The sequence below is a fragment of the Porites lutea genome, chromosome 4 (genome assembly GCF_958299795.1).
Source record: "Porites lutea chromosome 4, jaPorLute2.1, whole genome shotgun sequence".
Taxonomy (NCBI): domain Eukaryota; kingdom Metazoa; phylum Cnidaria; class Anthozoa; order Scleractinia; family Poritidae; genus Porites; species Porites lutea.
In genome coordinates, this window is record NC_133204.1 from 37,276,290 (window position 1) to 37,291,043 (window position 14,754).

The 14,754-nt window shown below is 37.7% G+C and overlaps 1 protein-coding gene across 1 annotated transcript; it reads left to right on the forward strand.

The window, feature by feature from the left end:
* The first annotated feature begins 6,981 nt into the window (after window positions 1-6,981).
* Window positions 6,982-14,725, forward strand: LOC140933473 (hypoxia-inducible factor 1-alpha inhibitor-like). The gene is made up of 6 exons (XM_073383033.1): window positions 6,982-7,190; window positions 7,874-8,413; window positions 9,864-9,970; window positions 11,124-11,187; window positions 11,704-11,814; window positions 13,320-14,725. The coding sequence occupies exons 1-6, from the start codon at window positions 7,008-7,010 to the stop codon at window positions 13,407-13,409; spliced, it is 1,095 nt and encodes a 364-aa protein (XP_073239134.1). The 5' UTR covers window positions 6,982-7,007; the 3' UTR covers window positions 13,410-14,725.
* Window positions 14,726-14,754: the final 29 nt, after the last annotated feature.

Consider the following 14,754-nt stretch of genomic DNA (forward strand, 5'->3'; position numbering starts at 1 on the left):
AGTATTTTCGATATCTAAAATTTGCTAGTTCTGCGTCTCAAAATGCGGGAAAATGCGTCTCCAAGAGTCTAGAAATTCAAAATTTCCTGGGGGGGCATGCCCCCAGACCCCCCTAGAGAGCAAGGCCCTCCGGGCCTTGCAACTCCTACTCAAATAAACGCAACTCCTACTTCAAAAACTGTTGAAAACCCTGACTTATACAATGTGATTGTTATTATTGATCACAATAATAATGCAGGTATCAATGTTAAGATGGAGGGGAGGGGGGGGAGGGGGTATGGGCAAAGGTGCAGCATTTGAATTTTTTGGCAATTTTTTGGTCAAATTCCTGACCCTTGGGACTGGAAAATAGTTCAAATTTGATAAGATGTCCACACCTGGGGATAACAAAACCGTGTTATGACTTGTTTTAAAAGTAACGAAGTAATTTGAAATGTATGTTTTTGACTCCTGTTATCGAAGGTAGATTAAAGAAGATTGAAGTTGAATTAAGTCCAGAAAAAAAAAACAATCCCGCGAGTTTAAGTTTGTTTCCCTGAGTAGTGGAAAAGGTGTTGGATATTGCATTTGTCAACAAAGTAAGCTAAGTTATAGTGACACCGCTCCTTGATTTACTCAAACCAGTCACTTCAACGATTAAAAAAAACTGAAAATCCAGCTTTGGTTTCACCAAAATTGAATTACAATATTCTTCAAACAACCTTTGCATTATACTGAATACGAGATGGAACGCTGTAGCGGTATTGCATTACAAAAATATAATAATTAATACATGCTATTTTCACCCTTACCGATATTTTCCAAGATCCTGTCTCCTGGAACACAAGTTTAGGACCCAGTACTCTGCACATAAATTCAAATGGACCCAGCCCTCTGGATGGTCAAATTCAAATGTCCGCAACATGGGGCAAAATTTGTGGTCAAATTCCTCAGAGTGGGGACAGCAGAAGTGTTCAAATACAGCACCTTTGCCCGTACCCCCTCTCCGTCTAAACATTGATACCTGCATAAGATTTCTTTTGGACAATAATATTCCACTTAAGAACTTGCCCCTTTGTGCAGTGTGTATTTAACAATTATTCCTCCAGCCTGAATGGGCTCTGAGTCAATTCAGCCTCATGGGCTATTGACTCAGATACCACAAGGGCGAGAGGAAAGATTGTTTTAGTAAAATCCAACTAGTTGGTCAAATTATTAACACAAAACAACTTTAGCTAGTTAAAGCTACACTTTAACCCTTTTTTGCCGCCAAAAAGCTGGTGCTTTTCGCTACTAGTGGGCTATAACATATAGGCAGGCCATCTGATAAGATGCGATAAAAAATCAGAAATTGTGCGATATTTTCCGGAAAGATTGTGTGATAAGATAGGACTATTATGCGATAAATAATGCGATTTTTTCAGAGCTAATTTACATTGTTTTACCAGGTTTCAAAGGAGAAAACCACTTTAATGTTGTTTAACAGGCAATTTGGATGCAAAGGAATGATAAAACATCTATTTAAAACAAGATAGTTAAATTTGTCCGATTATTTTGACCAGCAAAAGAAAAAGGTCACTTGCTTAATATTACATGATGCCCTTACACCGCTGACCACACTGCTTGTCTCTAAAATCAAAATGGCTGCCCAGATATTGCGATTGTAGGTTTTAGATTTCTTGCAAAGCTTTCTTTAGTGGTAAATCACCTTAAATAACATTAAGATTGGGAAAATGTGTAATTAAAGTTAGAATTCATTGTTTTCTTTACTTGAATTTAGCATTTTTTTACGAATTATGCGATTTTCCTTAAATTATGATGCCATTTGAGGTCATTTGTGCGAAATCACGCCATCACATAATATCAGATAGCCTGTATAGCCTAGTAGTAGCTCAACCAATCAGAACACAGCATTGTTAATAGACCACTAGTTGGATTTTACTAAAATCATTTATACACTGTAGTTGTTATTATTGATCCCACTAATAAAATTGCTTTTGGAAACAATATTCAAATTACAACTTGCCTTTTTGCACAAGTTGGAAATTGTTCTTTGCACCATTAGTTGGAACCAACAATACATGTAAGTGGCTGTCTAGATGAGGTGTCACGTTATAGAGAATCAGAACAAAAGATCAAAGGGCTGCCACCAGGGACTGTGTTTTATCTATTATTGCTAACACTTAGACGACTTTGTTACCTTCTTCTCTAGAATCTTCTTGTTGTCCTGGGCTATCAGTAGGGCTTGGTGCAGTAACTTTCTTCCGCATCACTTTTGAGTTATTAAAAGAACTTGAGTTTAATGCGTCTCTTCTAAACCTTCTCTTTAAAGAGAAAAAAGGAACAGGAATCTCAGGTTGTTCTCCATTTTTAACCAGCTTGAAGTAAGTTCTAACTGTCTTTTCATCTGCTTCTACATGTATGATAAAACAAAATGAACACAGGATTATAAAAAGTACATGTAGATGTTATTACAGGTCAAATTCGATTTCAAGTTAATTTTGATTTAACCTAGGTTGATTCTCAATTTCCTAAAGAAAATTGAGAATCAACCTAGGTTAGAAAAATTTAACCTGAAATCAAATTTGACCTGCATCATACAAGTAGGCATTGGATCAGGAGAAAAACCTTTATTAATACCACCTCTTACTGTAAAGCTTGTATTGAGAGGAGGAGCATGCCAAAAACAAAGCTGAAAACTGGTTGGGTTTAAGTGTTTTCGGTGAGGAGCAGCATGTAACAAACATCACATACAGCTGTAAGGATAAATAATTCAAGTCAAGAGAAATCCATTGACTCTCACTTTTCAACTACAGTACACAATCATGCAGTCATATGGCACACAAGATGAGAAGCAACAATTCTATAATCTGGGTTTATTCTAACAATTGACTGGTGAGCACTACATGGGCCCACTTCTGTAATAAAGGGAATTATTTTTTTCAAAGAAAGAGGGTTTACTTTAGTGATTTTAATAGACCATTATTTTTGGTCCTGTATCAGTGAAATTGTGTCTTCATGCCACCCCTTCACGCACTCTTTTGATGTCCAAAAGGAAAACAAACTTTAAAATCTTCAAATTGTAAATGAAACTGTGTGATCGATACACATGTTCTCTAAGCTTATACTCTTTCACATCATGTCAAAAACTAAGACTATCAGTATACATGTAATAAAGCAAAAAATTACTTTTATTTCTTTGAATCTACTTTGAGCAAGTTAGTTTAACATCTTATGGACAACCTAAATAGACACCTCCCTGTAAACAGACACCTCACAGTTTTGTGGAAGGGATGATAGCCTGTACATGTACATAAAAAATTTTAACCTTCAGATACACAATTAAATCATTTAGCACAAACCTTTCTGGGCAACAACAGAGGGGGCACAAGTTTGAGTGCAGTTATTCTCTGTGTCAAAGTTGTTTCCATTTCCCATACATCCTCCGTAAGTAAATTCTAAACACTTTCCCACAGTACTGTTGTAATACCATCTGGGAAATGCAGCACGGCAAGGGCCGGTAACAGGTGGCAATTCACACAGCTCTGAATTAAAAAAGCCAAAAGATAAAACAAAAATGAGAAGCTGACATACTGTTAACCCCTTAAGTCCCAAAAGTGACCAACAACAATTTTGAATACCTTACTTGTATTAAAATTCGCGTCGTACTCATTTTCGCTCAGCTTTAAATTCGCGCGAATTAATTTTGCGTACCTTGATAAGACTTATTATTTGTGCAGCTTTAAATTTGCGCAAGTAATTTTCCATGTTCATTCTTTTTGGTTTGTTTACCAGAGCTATTAACAATTAACGCATTTATAATGAGTGTTTTTTATCAACAAATACTACAACATTAATGTCAAAACTTAATCAAAAAACGATTAATTGGCCCCTCAAAAAATACCTTCAAAATTATGTAAATTATGTCATGTAAGCAAAATTCAACTTAAAACAGATGTGTATATGTATTAATAAATCAACTGATTTGCATTACTAAAAATGCGTGTCTCATATTACACACAAAGCTTTTCACATGGATTATAATTCGTGCAGCACTAAAATTGGTGTACCCAGTGCTGCGCGAATTTTAGTACAAGTAACGTATTCCTTGTTCTTTAAAATTAATGCCATTCTCGCTGTTCTTTTCAAAAACATGCACACTCTGAAGTTCAAAAGGCAACTAACATTTGCATCTTTTGCGGCCATCAACCATCTTAACAGAAATCTCAGAAAACAGAAGTTTACTTCAACAAGTTCAAAAGGGCATGGTTTAAGATTTGTGATTGGTGAATTTTTATACATTTTGTGGTTTTGCTGTTCGTTACTTGTGATTGTGATTATAATTGCATCAGCAAAAAACAATAATTATAAGCTCGCTTTTACAGTTCAGAATTCATGTGTTTTTGAAAAGTGCAGTAAGGTTATAAAGCATTCGAGTGGGCTTATAGCTAAATTCCTAATATCGCGCTGCGCATTTTCCAAACTTCAAAGGAATTTTCGTTTTTTCTGTACTGTCAATCATCTTAGTGGACCTCTTAGGAAACATGTGTTTACTTGTCATTGATGCATTTCAACCACTTTGTTTGTTTCTGTGTTTCAAGGTTTGTTCCTTGTGATCGTCCTGTTTCAGGCAATAATGGACTAGATTTCTTCGAAGATTTTTCTGATCTTTCTTATTTTTGTCTCTTGCAAGAATAAAGCAATGTCCGCCTCCTGCCCTTGACAAAAAGGCCACTCATCATCATGATTTCCTATTCTTGAGCAGTCTAGAGTCATTCTCAGTATTGTTTTTGCGGGCCAAACTGAGCGAGTGTGTTGCATTGTGATTTGCAATAACTATGCCCTAGCCTGCGTGGCAGGCGCAAAAAGAGGAAGGGGAGGGGGGAGGGGGCAGGGAGAAAGGGAAAAGGAAAGGGAGCGCCTGCTCTAAGAGCCTATGTTTTTGCATAACGCCTACCAATTTTCTAGTAATCCGATTACACTTACTGTCAATCAAGTGTCGCTATACTCGCCATGCAGAAAAACATTACACTCACGGACTAAAGAAATTCGCTTAGTTATTCAGATCCAGAAGGCACTTTGGAGAAAATTGGAACCCTTATTCAGCCGTAATAAAAAAGCTTTACGCTTCAAAAGAGCTCAAAGAAATTGCGCTTGCATCAGAGGGCAAATCCTGCCGACCAGAAAACAATAACTACAGTCAATCGATATGTATGTCATGACCTCTCAGTGTGAAACATGCGGCTTAAATAACATTTGCTCAGTATAAATGCAGACCAGAGCATAATCTACCCAGCAGATAAAAACAACTTTATTGGATATAAGCAGCATTTTGGCATGACGTAAAACCACCCTCTTTTATTGCTAAGTTACATCGGCGAATGTCATCGTTCGATAAATTGGCTAAATCTTTCGCTGGATGGGTGCCTAATCCCTTAAATAAGCTCTATAAGCCCAACAATTCCATCTCCTGCAACTGGTCTTCGATAATACTTTTCAGTGGCGAAATGACGAGAATCGCCGCAGTACCATTTAGCTGGTAGTTCTTCGCGCGTACAAACATTTGGTAAATAAAACTCTTGCTGTATCCGGTCCGCAAAACCGCCAGAACATCTCTGTCGGCTAAAAGAGCCCTTACTGCTGATTCTTGCTCTAGTTTTAAAACAGTTTCTCTACCACTAGATAAATTCACATCTCTCAAAGCACTCTCTACGACATCCATGTCTACCGCTGCCATCTCGACTGTTTGTTGATTTGTGAAACGCGCATTTCAATATGTTCCTCATTACGGCTCAGCCAATCAGGAATTTGCGGACGCCAGCGTCCGCAGATATGAACAAAAGGGGGTTCTTAGAGCAGGCGTCCCCTCCCCCTCTCCCCAATCCCCCTCCCCTTTTTCCCTTCCTCCTTATTTCCTACCCCCTACCCCTTTCGACGCCTGCTACGCAGGCTAACTATGCCCCCACTCATCAGATCAAATGATTGACGGAACAGAAAAACCCATTCAAAGTTTGCAAAAGCGTAGCATGATACAACAAATTTGGCTATAATTTTCTGCCAAAATTGCCTGATCAATCTTTGGTGAGTAAATGATTTCAGGGTAAATGAAGCCACTTGTTGTTCCACTTCTGAGTCAAGGAGGTAGGATATAACACTGGGAGAGGTTAAATGACTACAAGACCTTTGTAATACTGGGCTGTACATGCAAGTTTAGAGTTACGCAGAAGGCCAAGGGGAGTCAGTCGGCAATAAAAACATAATGTAGAGATCTCGATTCCAACCCGTCGTTTTATTATTCCCATAAAAAAAATAAATCCTAAACTGAGATGCAGTGAACATGTGAAATGCCCAACCATGCTACAGCGCTGAGCTTTCTCGAGTTTTCAGCGCTGAGTTGCTCAAAGCATGGTTAGCTTTAAACATTGGTTAAGCAGTATCAAAACCAATACGTTGTCAAGGTATTAAACGCTGGTTAACGTTAACAATGCTTCGAGCAACTGGGCCCTGAGCAACAAAAAAGCCTGCAAATTGCCAGCTGATTTCAATGACCACTTAGGTGCCTAGGTAACATAAAAGCCAAATGCAGCAAGGAATCCCTTTCCAATGCATTACATTAGGTAAAAAGAAACTTAAAATGTATAACCTACCGTGGTTAGCACTAACGTTTACACAAAGTGAAACCAAAGAGATCAGGACAAACGTTACGATTGGGAAGAACTGAGTTCTCATGTCTCCCAAAAATTACAAGTTGCTTCGCTTTTGTCGGCAATAAGGCTCTTGCATTAGACGAATAGCTATCCAAGGCGCGTCTTGTAGTAAATATTTAATGATGAAAACCAAGCGTAAAATGATAAATCTTGTAGCAAATCTTGATGTCGAAACAAAAAGTACGCAAGTTGAGGTACTTTATTCATCAATTGGTGACATCACCGTTGAAAAGTCCTGGGCTCCACTTGAATTCGACGTGACCGCGCATCATTTCACGCTTCCTGTTTACAGTTTACAGACTGCTGGCTCAAAATTTCAAAATGGCCTCTGCGGAGCCCTCTGCGGTCGTCTCTGCGGCGGACGTGCTTGCTGTCAATGGCGCGGATAGTCATCAGTATATAGATTTTAAAGGTCACGTAGTACGGAACTATGATCTACAGCTAGAAGATATCCCAAGGCTCAACCATGATGATCCGCGAGTGGAATCAATGATCGCAAATGAGGTTAGTGTGCACTTACAATTCCGGGTCTGATGTAGCATGAATTTTGATAAACTGTCAAACAAGGAAGTTGGCTACAATGTAAGCTTAAGCTTATATTTATTTAATAGCCCCATGTTCCGGATAAATCAACCATCTAAACAAAAACAGTGCCCATTCCTCTTGCAAGTACTTTTCTTCGTCTTTTCTAAATTAACAGGAGCGATCTCACTTATTATGGGAAACTCCGATAATAATATCTTATCTCTACAATCAGTTCAGTTCATTTTTGTTTTTGATTTCTTTTTGTTTAACAGTTTGATATAAATTGCTTTCAATTGGGAGACATAATAATTGGTTCAATATTAAATATATGAAGTTGAATAGCAAGTAGCAAATTGGCTGTATTAACAATGAAGTAGACAGCTGTGACAGTCAGCAGGTTTTGGATGCTAACTTTAACCTTGGATTGAATTAAATTTTCAAGCAGAAAATTCTCTCCTAAAAGCATCAACTGAAGCTGATATAATGTTAGTCACCTTTTGTTTAGAGACTCAAAATGGATCGGTCTTTGAGAAACTGGGTCCATGAGACTCACAATTTATTGTTTTGGTACATGTAGGATAAAATTTATCCTACATTTAATATTGTACTATAAGACTAGTAAAAACAATTTTTCTAATTTTATGCTTTCCACTTTTTCTTAGGAACCTGTTGTGTTAACAAATTCTGACATTATTGCAACTGCTCTTAAATGGGACTTAAACTATCTCAGGGAAAACATTGGTCCAGGGAATTTTTCAGTCTACAGCTCAAAGACTTCTAAGTTCATGTATTTTGATGACAAAAGAGCCAAGGATTGGCCCAACTTTGTACCACCTACAGAAAGACATGAGATGAAATTTGAGGAGTTTTTTGAAAGAATTGCTAACTTTAGATCTTCTGACACCAGAATATACCTGCAACAAATGCTCAATGACTCTGTAGGAAAAAATATAGTTAAAGACTTCCTTGGCTTTAAGTGGAACTGGCTGACAGCAATACAGAGGAAAATGAAATGGGGAACACTTACTTCAAATCTCCTTCTCATTGGCTTACCTGGAAATATCACTCCAGTTCATTACGATGAACAGCAGAACTTTTTTTGTCAGGTGTCAGGGTACAAGAGAATTATTTTGTTTCATCCTGATCAGTTCAAATGTCTTTATCCATTTCCATTGTACCATCCGTGTGATAGGCAAAGTCAGGTAAGGTTGGCAGGTCTTTTGATATTATATGGTAGTACGATTTTGCACAATAAATCCTCCTAGCTTGTATGTTTTGTTTTCCCATTGTAAACCATGTGATGTTGTTTTGAAAAAAAAAAAGCGTATGATGTTACGGGGCAGTTACCTGAGTACTGTTTCTTTCAAAAGTCATACTATCTACGTGAATACACTATGTGTACATAACATAAAGCATGTTTTGCATGGGCCTGGACTACTTGAAAAACTGCTACATGTAGGTCCTTGAAAACTCCTTGAATTTGTAGAAGCAGTGCTTCAATTTTGTTAAAATGCCTTGAATGCTGGAGAGTACAACAAAATAAGTTCATTTTGACATCAAAAGATTGAAAAAACTGCTGAAAAACACATTGAAAGTCTCAAATGCCGAGAAGCTTTCTATATCAGGACAATTCATTATTTTCTTATTTAAGCTGTTTAAGCAACCATGCCTTAAATGGGGTATACCAAGTGTATTCTTCAGCCCCTCTCTAAGCAAAGAAAACTAGGGGGGAAGATAATATAGCTTGAAGGAGCTTGAAGTGTGGAATCTATTTGACTCTGAAAAAGCTGTACATACACTGTAATCAACAACTGTGAGGAGAAAAGGTTATGAGAATGGTGATCTCCATGGAAAATGCTTTGATCTTTATCAAATTCCTTCGAATGTGTACAGCTATATGTGGATGCAAATGAGGCTTTTAAGGGTTAAAGAACAGTGTACAGTGTAAGTGGACAGCATTAGGACTTTGCTAATGCTCACTCAATTGAGGTTTCTTTTTAAAAGATACAAGCTTTGTTCTACAACAGATAGAGAAGAGGGTCATGCAGTGATTTTGTTACAAAATTAATAGTTATGGTGAGTCCTAGGACTGATCTTGTGGAAAATAATTTTATTATGACTCCCAGTTCAGAAGCAATGAGTGCCAGTTAAAAAAAAAGAAAAAAAATTGAGTCCAAAATTGAAAGTGCTTTGGCCTTTATGTAACCAGACAGTTAATCTGAAGACAGACTCCAACTCTCTTTATTTAAGTCTACTGAAATTAAAATAAAGTCCTTTTATCTTAAAGCACAACAAAGGCAAAAAGAAATAATAATGCATCGTTAAACAGCAGCCACAATGACTGCAACAAAAATTACACGAACAGGATATTTCTACAAATACACATGTTCAAATCGATTGATCAATCTTTGTGTCCTACGGGATGCATGCCATATGAATTATTATTATTTTGCATCTTCGGGGATTTGCTTGCATCAGGGATGCAGGACGCAGACTAAGGAAACAAAATCGCTGGTCATACTAATGTCTATGTCCAGCAAGCAAGATTCCATCCCCCACCTCCCGTGAAATGTAATACACTGTCATACATGTAGTTCTTTTATATTTGCTATACTGTTTTTAACAAAGTTGCGTCACATTTCAATTCAAAAGGTTGATTTTGATAACCCAGACTATGCAAGGTTTCCCAAGTTCAAAGAGGTGAAAGGATTTCAAGCAATAGTCGGGCCAGGAGACGTTCTTTACCTACCAATGTATTGGTGAGGCATGCAGTACAGTACTATGTTTCCTTTTTAATACTGGTCTGACTACTCAGACTGTACATTGCAAAAAGAATCCAGTCAAATGACATTTTGAGGGCTAGCTTTTCAACAGAGGAAGAGCAGTCAGTGGACAACTCAGTTGATGAAACCAATGTTTTTTTTGTTTTACTCCCCCAGTTATGCCACACCACAGTTACTTTACAAACTCACTCCTTTACAGTCAAACCTGTATTAAGTGGTCGCCCTCTATTAAGCGGTCACTTACCAAAGTGTCTTAAAAGTTGCAAATCAACAAAAGCTATTAATAAGATTAGACAGGAAAACTGAAAGCATATCGTTTCAGTGCATGTTTACCTGTATACAATTGGTGCAGACATGTACTTTCACTTCAGATGGTTTTCGGAATCCTCTGGCCTCTAAAATTTGTTGCTAGGCTGATTGTTTACAACACCCAACTCTGTCATGGCCCATTTCCTTATCAACGTATGAGTTATACTGAAACTAGGTGGTAATCATTCAATTATTCAAGCATTTAGTACATGTGGTTACTACACTTTGACTGGTAAAAAAGAGTGCTCTATGATAGACTGCAAAATAGTCTGTATTTTTGCATATTCGAGTACGCGTGAACAGTCAGACAAAAGGACTGGAGCGAGGCTGAAAACAGAGGCGCGCGGGCGAGGCGCGCATGAGACTTTTATGCCACACTAAACCGATTTTGAGAAAAAAACTGACGGGTTTGCCGTCTAGCTCTATAAAGGAGGTATCCATGCTGTTAATCAGAGTGCATGTAAATTTTCTTAAAACAAGTTTCTAGCCTGTATATTTTTCTTTTTAATGAGATGGCCAAAACGATTCAATTTATACACCAATGAGCTTTTTTTAGGAAATCTTGTTAAACGACCCTGAGCTTCCAAGGGTGTTTAATCATGTTCATCATGTTGTGTTAAGTTTCATCGGACTTGCACGTAGCAAAGGCAATGTAACGTCAAAGGAGATTGTTTGTGAATTTCTGAAAGTGCGCAAAAAGGTCTGAAGTGTCTCCCAGTGCTCAATTTGCCATCATTAGTGCCGATGAGTTGTCTTTGCTAAATCTGTCTATATACCAATGCACAAAAATACAAAATGATGATTTGATTTTTCACTCTAGGTGGCACCACGTGGAATCAACAATGAATGGAGGAATAACAACATCTGTGAACTTCTGGTACAAGGTTTGTATAATCATAATCATAATCATAATCATCAAACAAAATTCTCTAGATTTCAGTTGTTCCAAATTTCACGGGATTCTATCCATTGGTGACATATAACAATAATGTGCCCCGGCAGTGCAATAAACTGCACTTGATCTTCGATATGGAATAACTTTTTACCTATTGAATTCACTACTCTAAAACATAACTTGATTTCCACTGATTAAGGACTGAGCCTGAAATGTCAGGAAACATTGTACTCTTTATTCAGTTTTAAGTTTTTACAAATCATTAGGTAGTGTTGTACAGTGGTGTACTTTCTGAAAGCACAGTAAAAATCAACTGGGTTGATTAATTAATCGAAGAGTAAAATTAACTTTTGATTCGAAATCTCACTCAGCTAAATAAATTAGTATTTATCGACTTTTATATATACAGATCTTACGATAAATACCCATACATTTCTCCTGCTTATATTTTATCTTGTGTTTTGTTCATAACACTGAATGGAGAATGGATATTTTCTTTTTATAGGCTGGCCCCACTCCAAGCCAAATCACCCACCCTCTGACGGCACAACAGAAGGTAGCAGTCATGAGGAACATTGAAAGAATGTTGGGAGAAGCACTAGGCGATCATCGTGAGGTAAATTTTGGAATCAGAATATAGGAAAGCCTGATGGGTGCAATTCCATTTTTTGGAAGGGTGTGTTTTATGCTTTTTCAGACTGAATATAAACAAGGAAATGAAAGCATCAAAGGAGCAAAGGGACATCACTCAGATTTTGACAAACACTGTAAAGAACAACTCCCGGATCAAGAGGGGTGGCGGTGGGGGTGGGGGTCGAGTGTGAAAATGCTCTCTTCTTGAAGATATTCAAATGACTACAATAGACCTTTTTTACCGATACGGCGGCCATATTGAATTCATTCGATTTAAGGAGTATTATAGGATGCCCAGGGGGCATAAGCACATTTCGTTTGTATTTTCGAGGGCTTTTCGGGACATTTTTTCTTAATGTTTTCTAAGAATAAGATTGTAATGGGAAACAAGATCCTTGTGCCGTGTTTGGATGTAATAATGATCGCCTTTTTCCCGAGAAATATACAGTGAAAGACCATATTTCTAATACTAAACTAGAAAAAGACGATCATTATTACATCCAAACACGGCACAAAGATCTTTTTTCCCATTACAATGTTATTCTAAGAAAACTTTAAGAAAAAATGTCCCGAAAAGCGCTCGAAAAATACAAACGAAATGTGCTTATGCCCCCTGGGCATCCTCTAATACTCCTTAAATCGAATGAATTCAATATGGCCGCCGTATCGGTAAAAGGGTCTATTGGTCGAGTGGACAACATGATGACAGTTGGCCATCTGTCGCTCGTTGGGATTTAACCCATTGACCACTCCAGAAAATACCATAACATACCATTATACTCTTTGTTAGTCACTCCAAAATTTTTTATAAGCATTGTCTTCAGTTTCTCTTGGAATTAAATGGCCGCAAAAGAAACTGAAAACAATGCTTATGCGAAATTTTGGAGTAACCAACAAAGAGTATCATGGTGTGTTATGGTATTTTCTGGAATGGTCAATTTACATGTTTCCTTGAAATGTCCGAAAACCGCCCGTGCAGATCTTCATCCCATTTACCACTTGTGACGTCATCAGTTTTAATGGTTATTGACAACTTTGACATCTATTTTGCGGAGGGGAAAGAGATCTTTCGAACCATATACCCAAATAAGAACAATTGAACAGGCTGGAGAAAAACGCAAAGAAAAAACAACAAAACACGAGGAATAAAAAAAACATCCAAGATAACCAAAAAAGGTCCAACGAAAATCTTGTTCAACTACCTACCCGTTCATTTGCTTCGTCTCAAATAGGTTCTTCGTGGAACCTCTCCCCATACCGTTAGTGTCGCTTCTAAACCCCGCTCTTCGTTTTCGGCATTTCTGTTTCTTTTTGGCCAAATAGTGACCAGAAAACGTCTCGGCAAGAGTCGCTTCAAAAAGCATTTTTCGGGAAAATTTCCATGGGCGAATGGATTAAATCTTGTTTTTTACTACTCGTATGTGTATTATTTAAGTTTAGCCTAGTTGTATTTGCGACTAAAGTGATCGTATCTATTTGATTTAACAGATTGGTCCCCTTTTGAACTGCATGGTGAATGGACGATACACTGAATCAGATGGCGAAGATGAGTACAAGCACATTAAAATTGACTCCTAATATTAGTCTTCAATGCACAATTTCTCGTAGTTCAGCTTGTGGACTTGTAATACAGTGAAAACACGCACATAACTGCCGCTTTTATTTCTGCAAACGGCTTAAAATGATTCTATGGCAGAATTTTGAGTTTGGTTCCTTGATACATGCTGTTTATTTGGCCAAATGTCAGCCTGGAGATTCTACATCTGCAGTTTCTTTGGTACGGAGTTTTACTGTATATAATAAGACTATTTTTAGGAAAGCTCCAAAACTCGTATTGAATACTTTTAGACCTGTAGGCCTTGCATGTTAAGTGAGCTCAGTAAGACGGAGAACGAAGCGAAACAGGTCTTAATCAGACAGGATACTACTGATATGAAACCTTTTTATTTTGATACCAAACCGTTTCGCTACACGTCGGTTAAGTTGTTTCTGAACAATTGTGAACGCCGAGGCCAAGTCGATGAAAAGTCGATTCGCAATAAGAGTTCAGCTTAATTAATTCCTTGCACGAATATATGACGCACAGGCAGGGATAAAAAATTTTATTCAGCTTAATTCACTTTTGGAATAAAATAATACGTAAATCGTCCGCGATCCTAGTTTTGTACTTTGATAAAATTGTAGCGACACAACTTGGCATCGCACAGAGAGAATGCTCAGGGGAACGACGAGGAGGAGGCTGGGACCGTGGGAACGAGGTTGAAAAGGCCTTTCCTTGAGGACCCATGGGGGCGACTTTATTTATTTGCGACGGAATGTTCACGGGAGAAGTTAAAACCCAGAAATAATTTAGCTAACTTCTTCTTTTAGGCCTTCAAATAAGCTTTTAGAAATAGTGTTATAGAAAGAAGTGCCCAAAGGCACCAAATAGGCAAGGTGTACACATTTTTGGTTTTATAAAAAAAAAACAGGTTATGCATCATGAAAACGGCTGGGAGAGGATGCCCCTTACCCCCTCGTGTTAATATTGGGTCTATAGCGCCCACCGTTTGCTTGATCTAATGCTGGAATCGACTCCTTAGATCAGATTAATCTGTTTTCCGTAAGCAACAGGAAAAGTTGCGCCTTTTGTTGCTCAGGATATAATCGTCCTAGTGGTTTTCAATTCTCCGAGAATCTTATTTTTCGTATGGAAAATGGCACATGAAACTAAGCTTGCCCCCATTGTTACCCTACCAGGGTTGATTTTATGAAGGGCTTTTTTTGTGTCCAAATCGCTTGAAGTGAATGTCTTTGCCTCTAATGATTTCTAACTTGTAATAAATTTGAATTGATATTTTATTTTGTTACTCCGAAGAGTAAGTTACATTAATGTGTAATGAGTTTGACAATAAACGCTTTCATTGAAAAAAGCAAAAAGCTG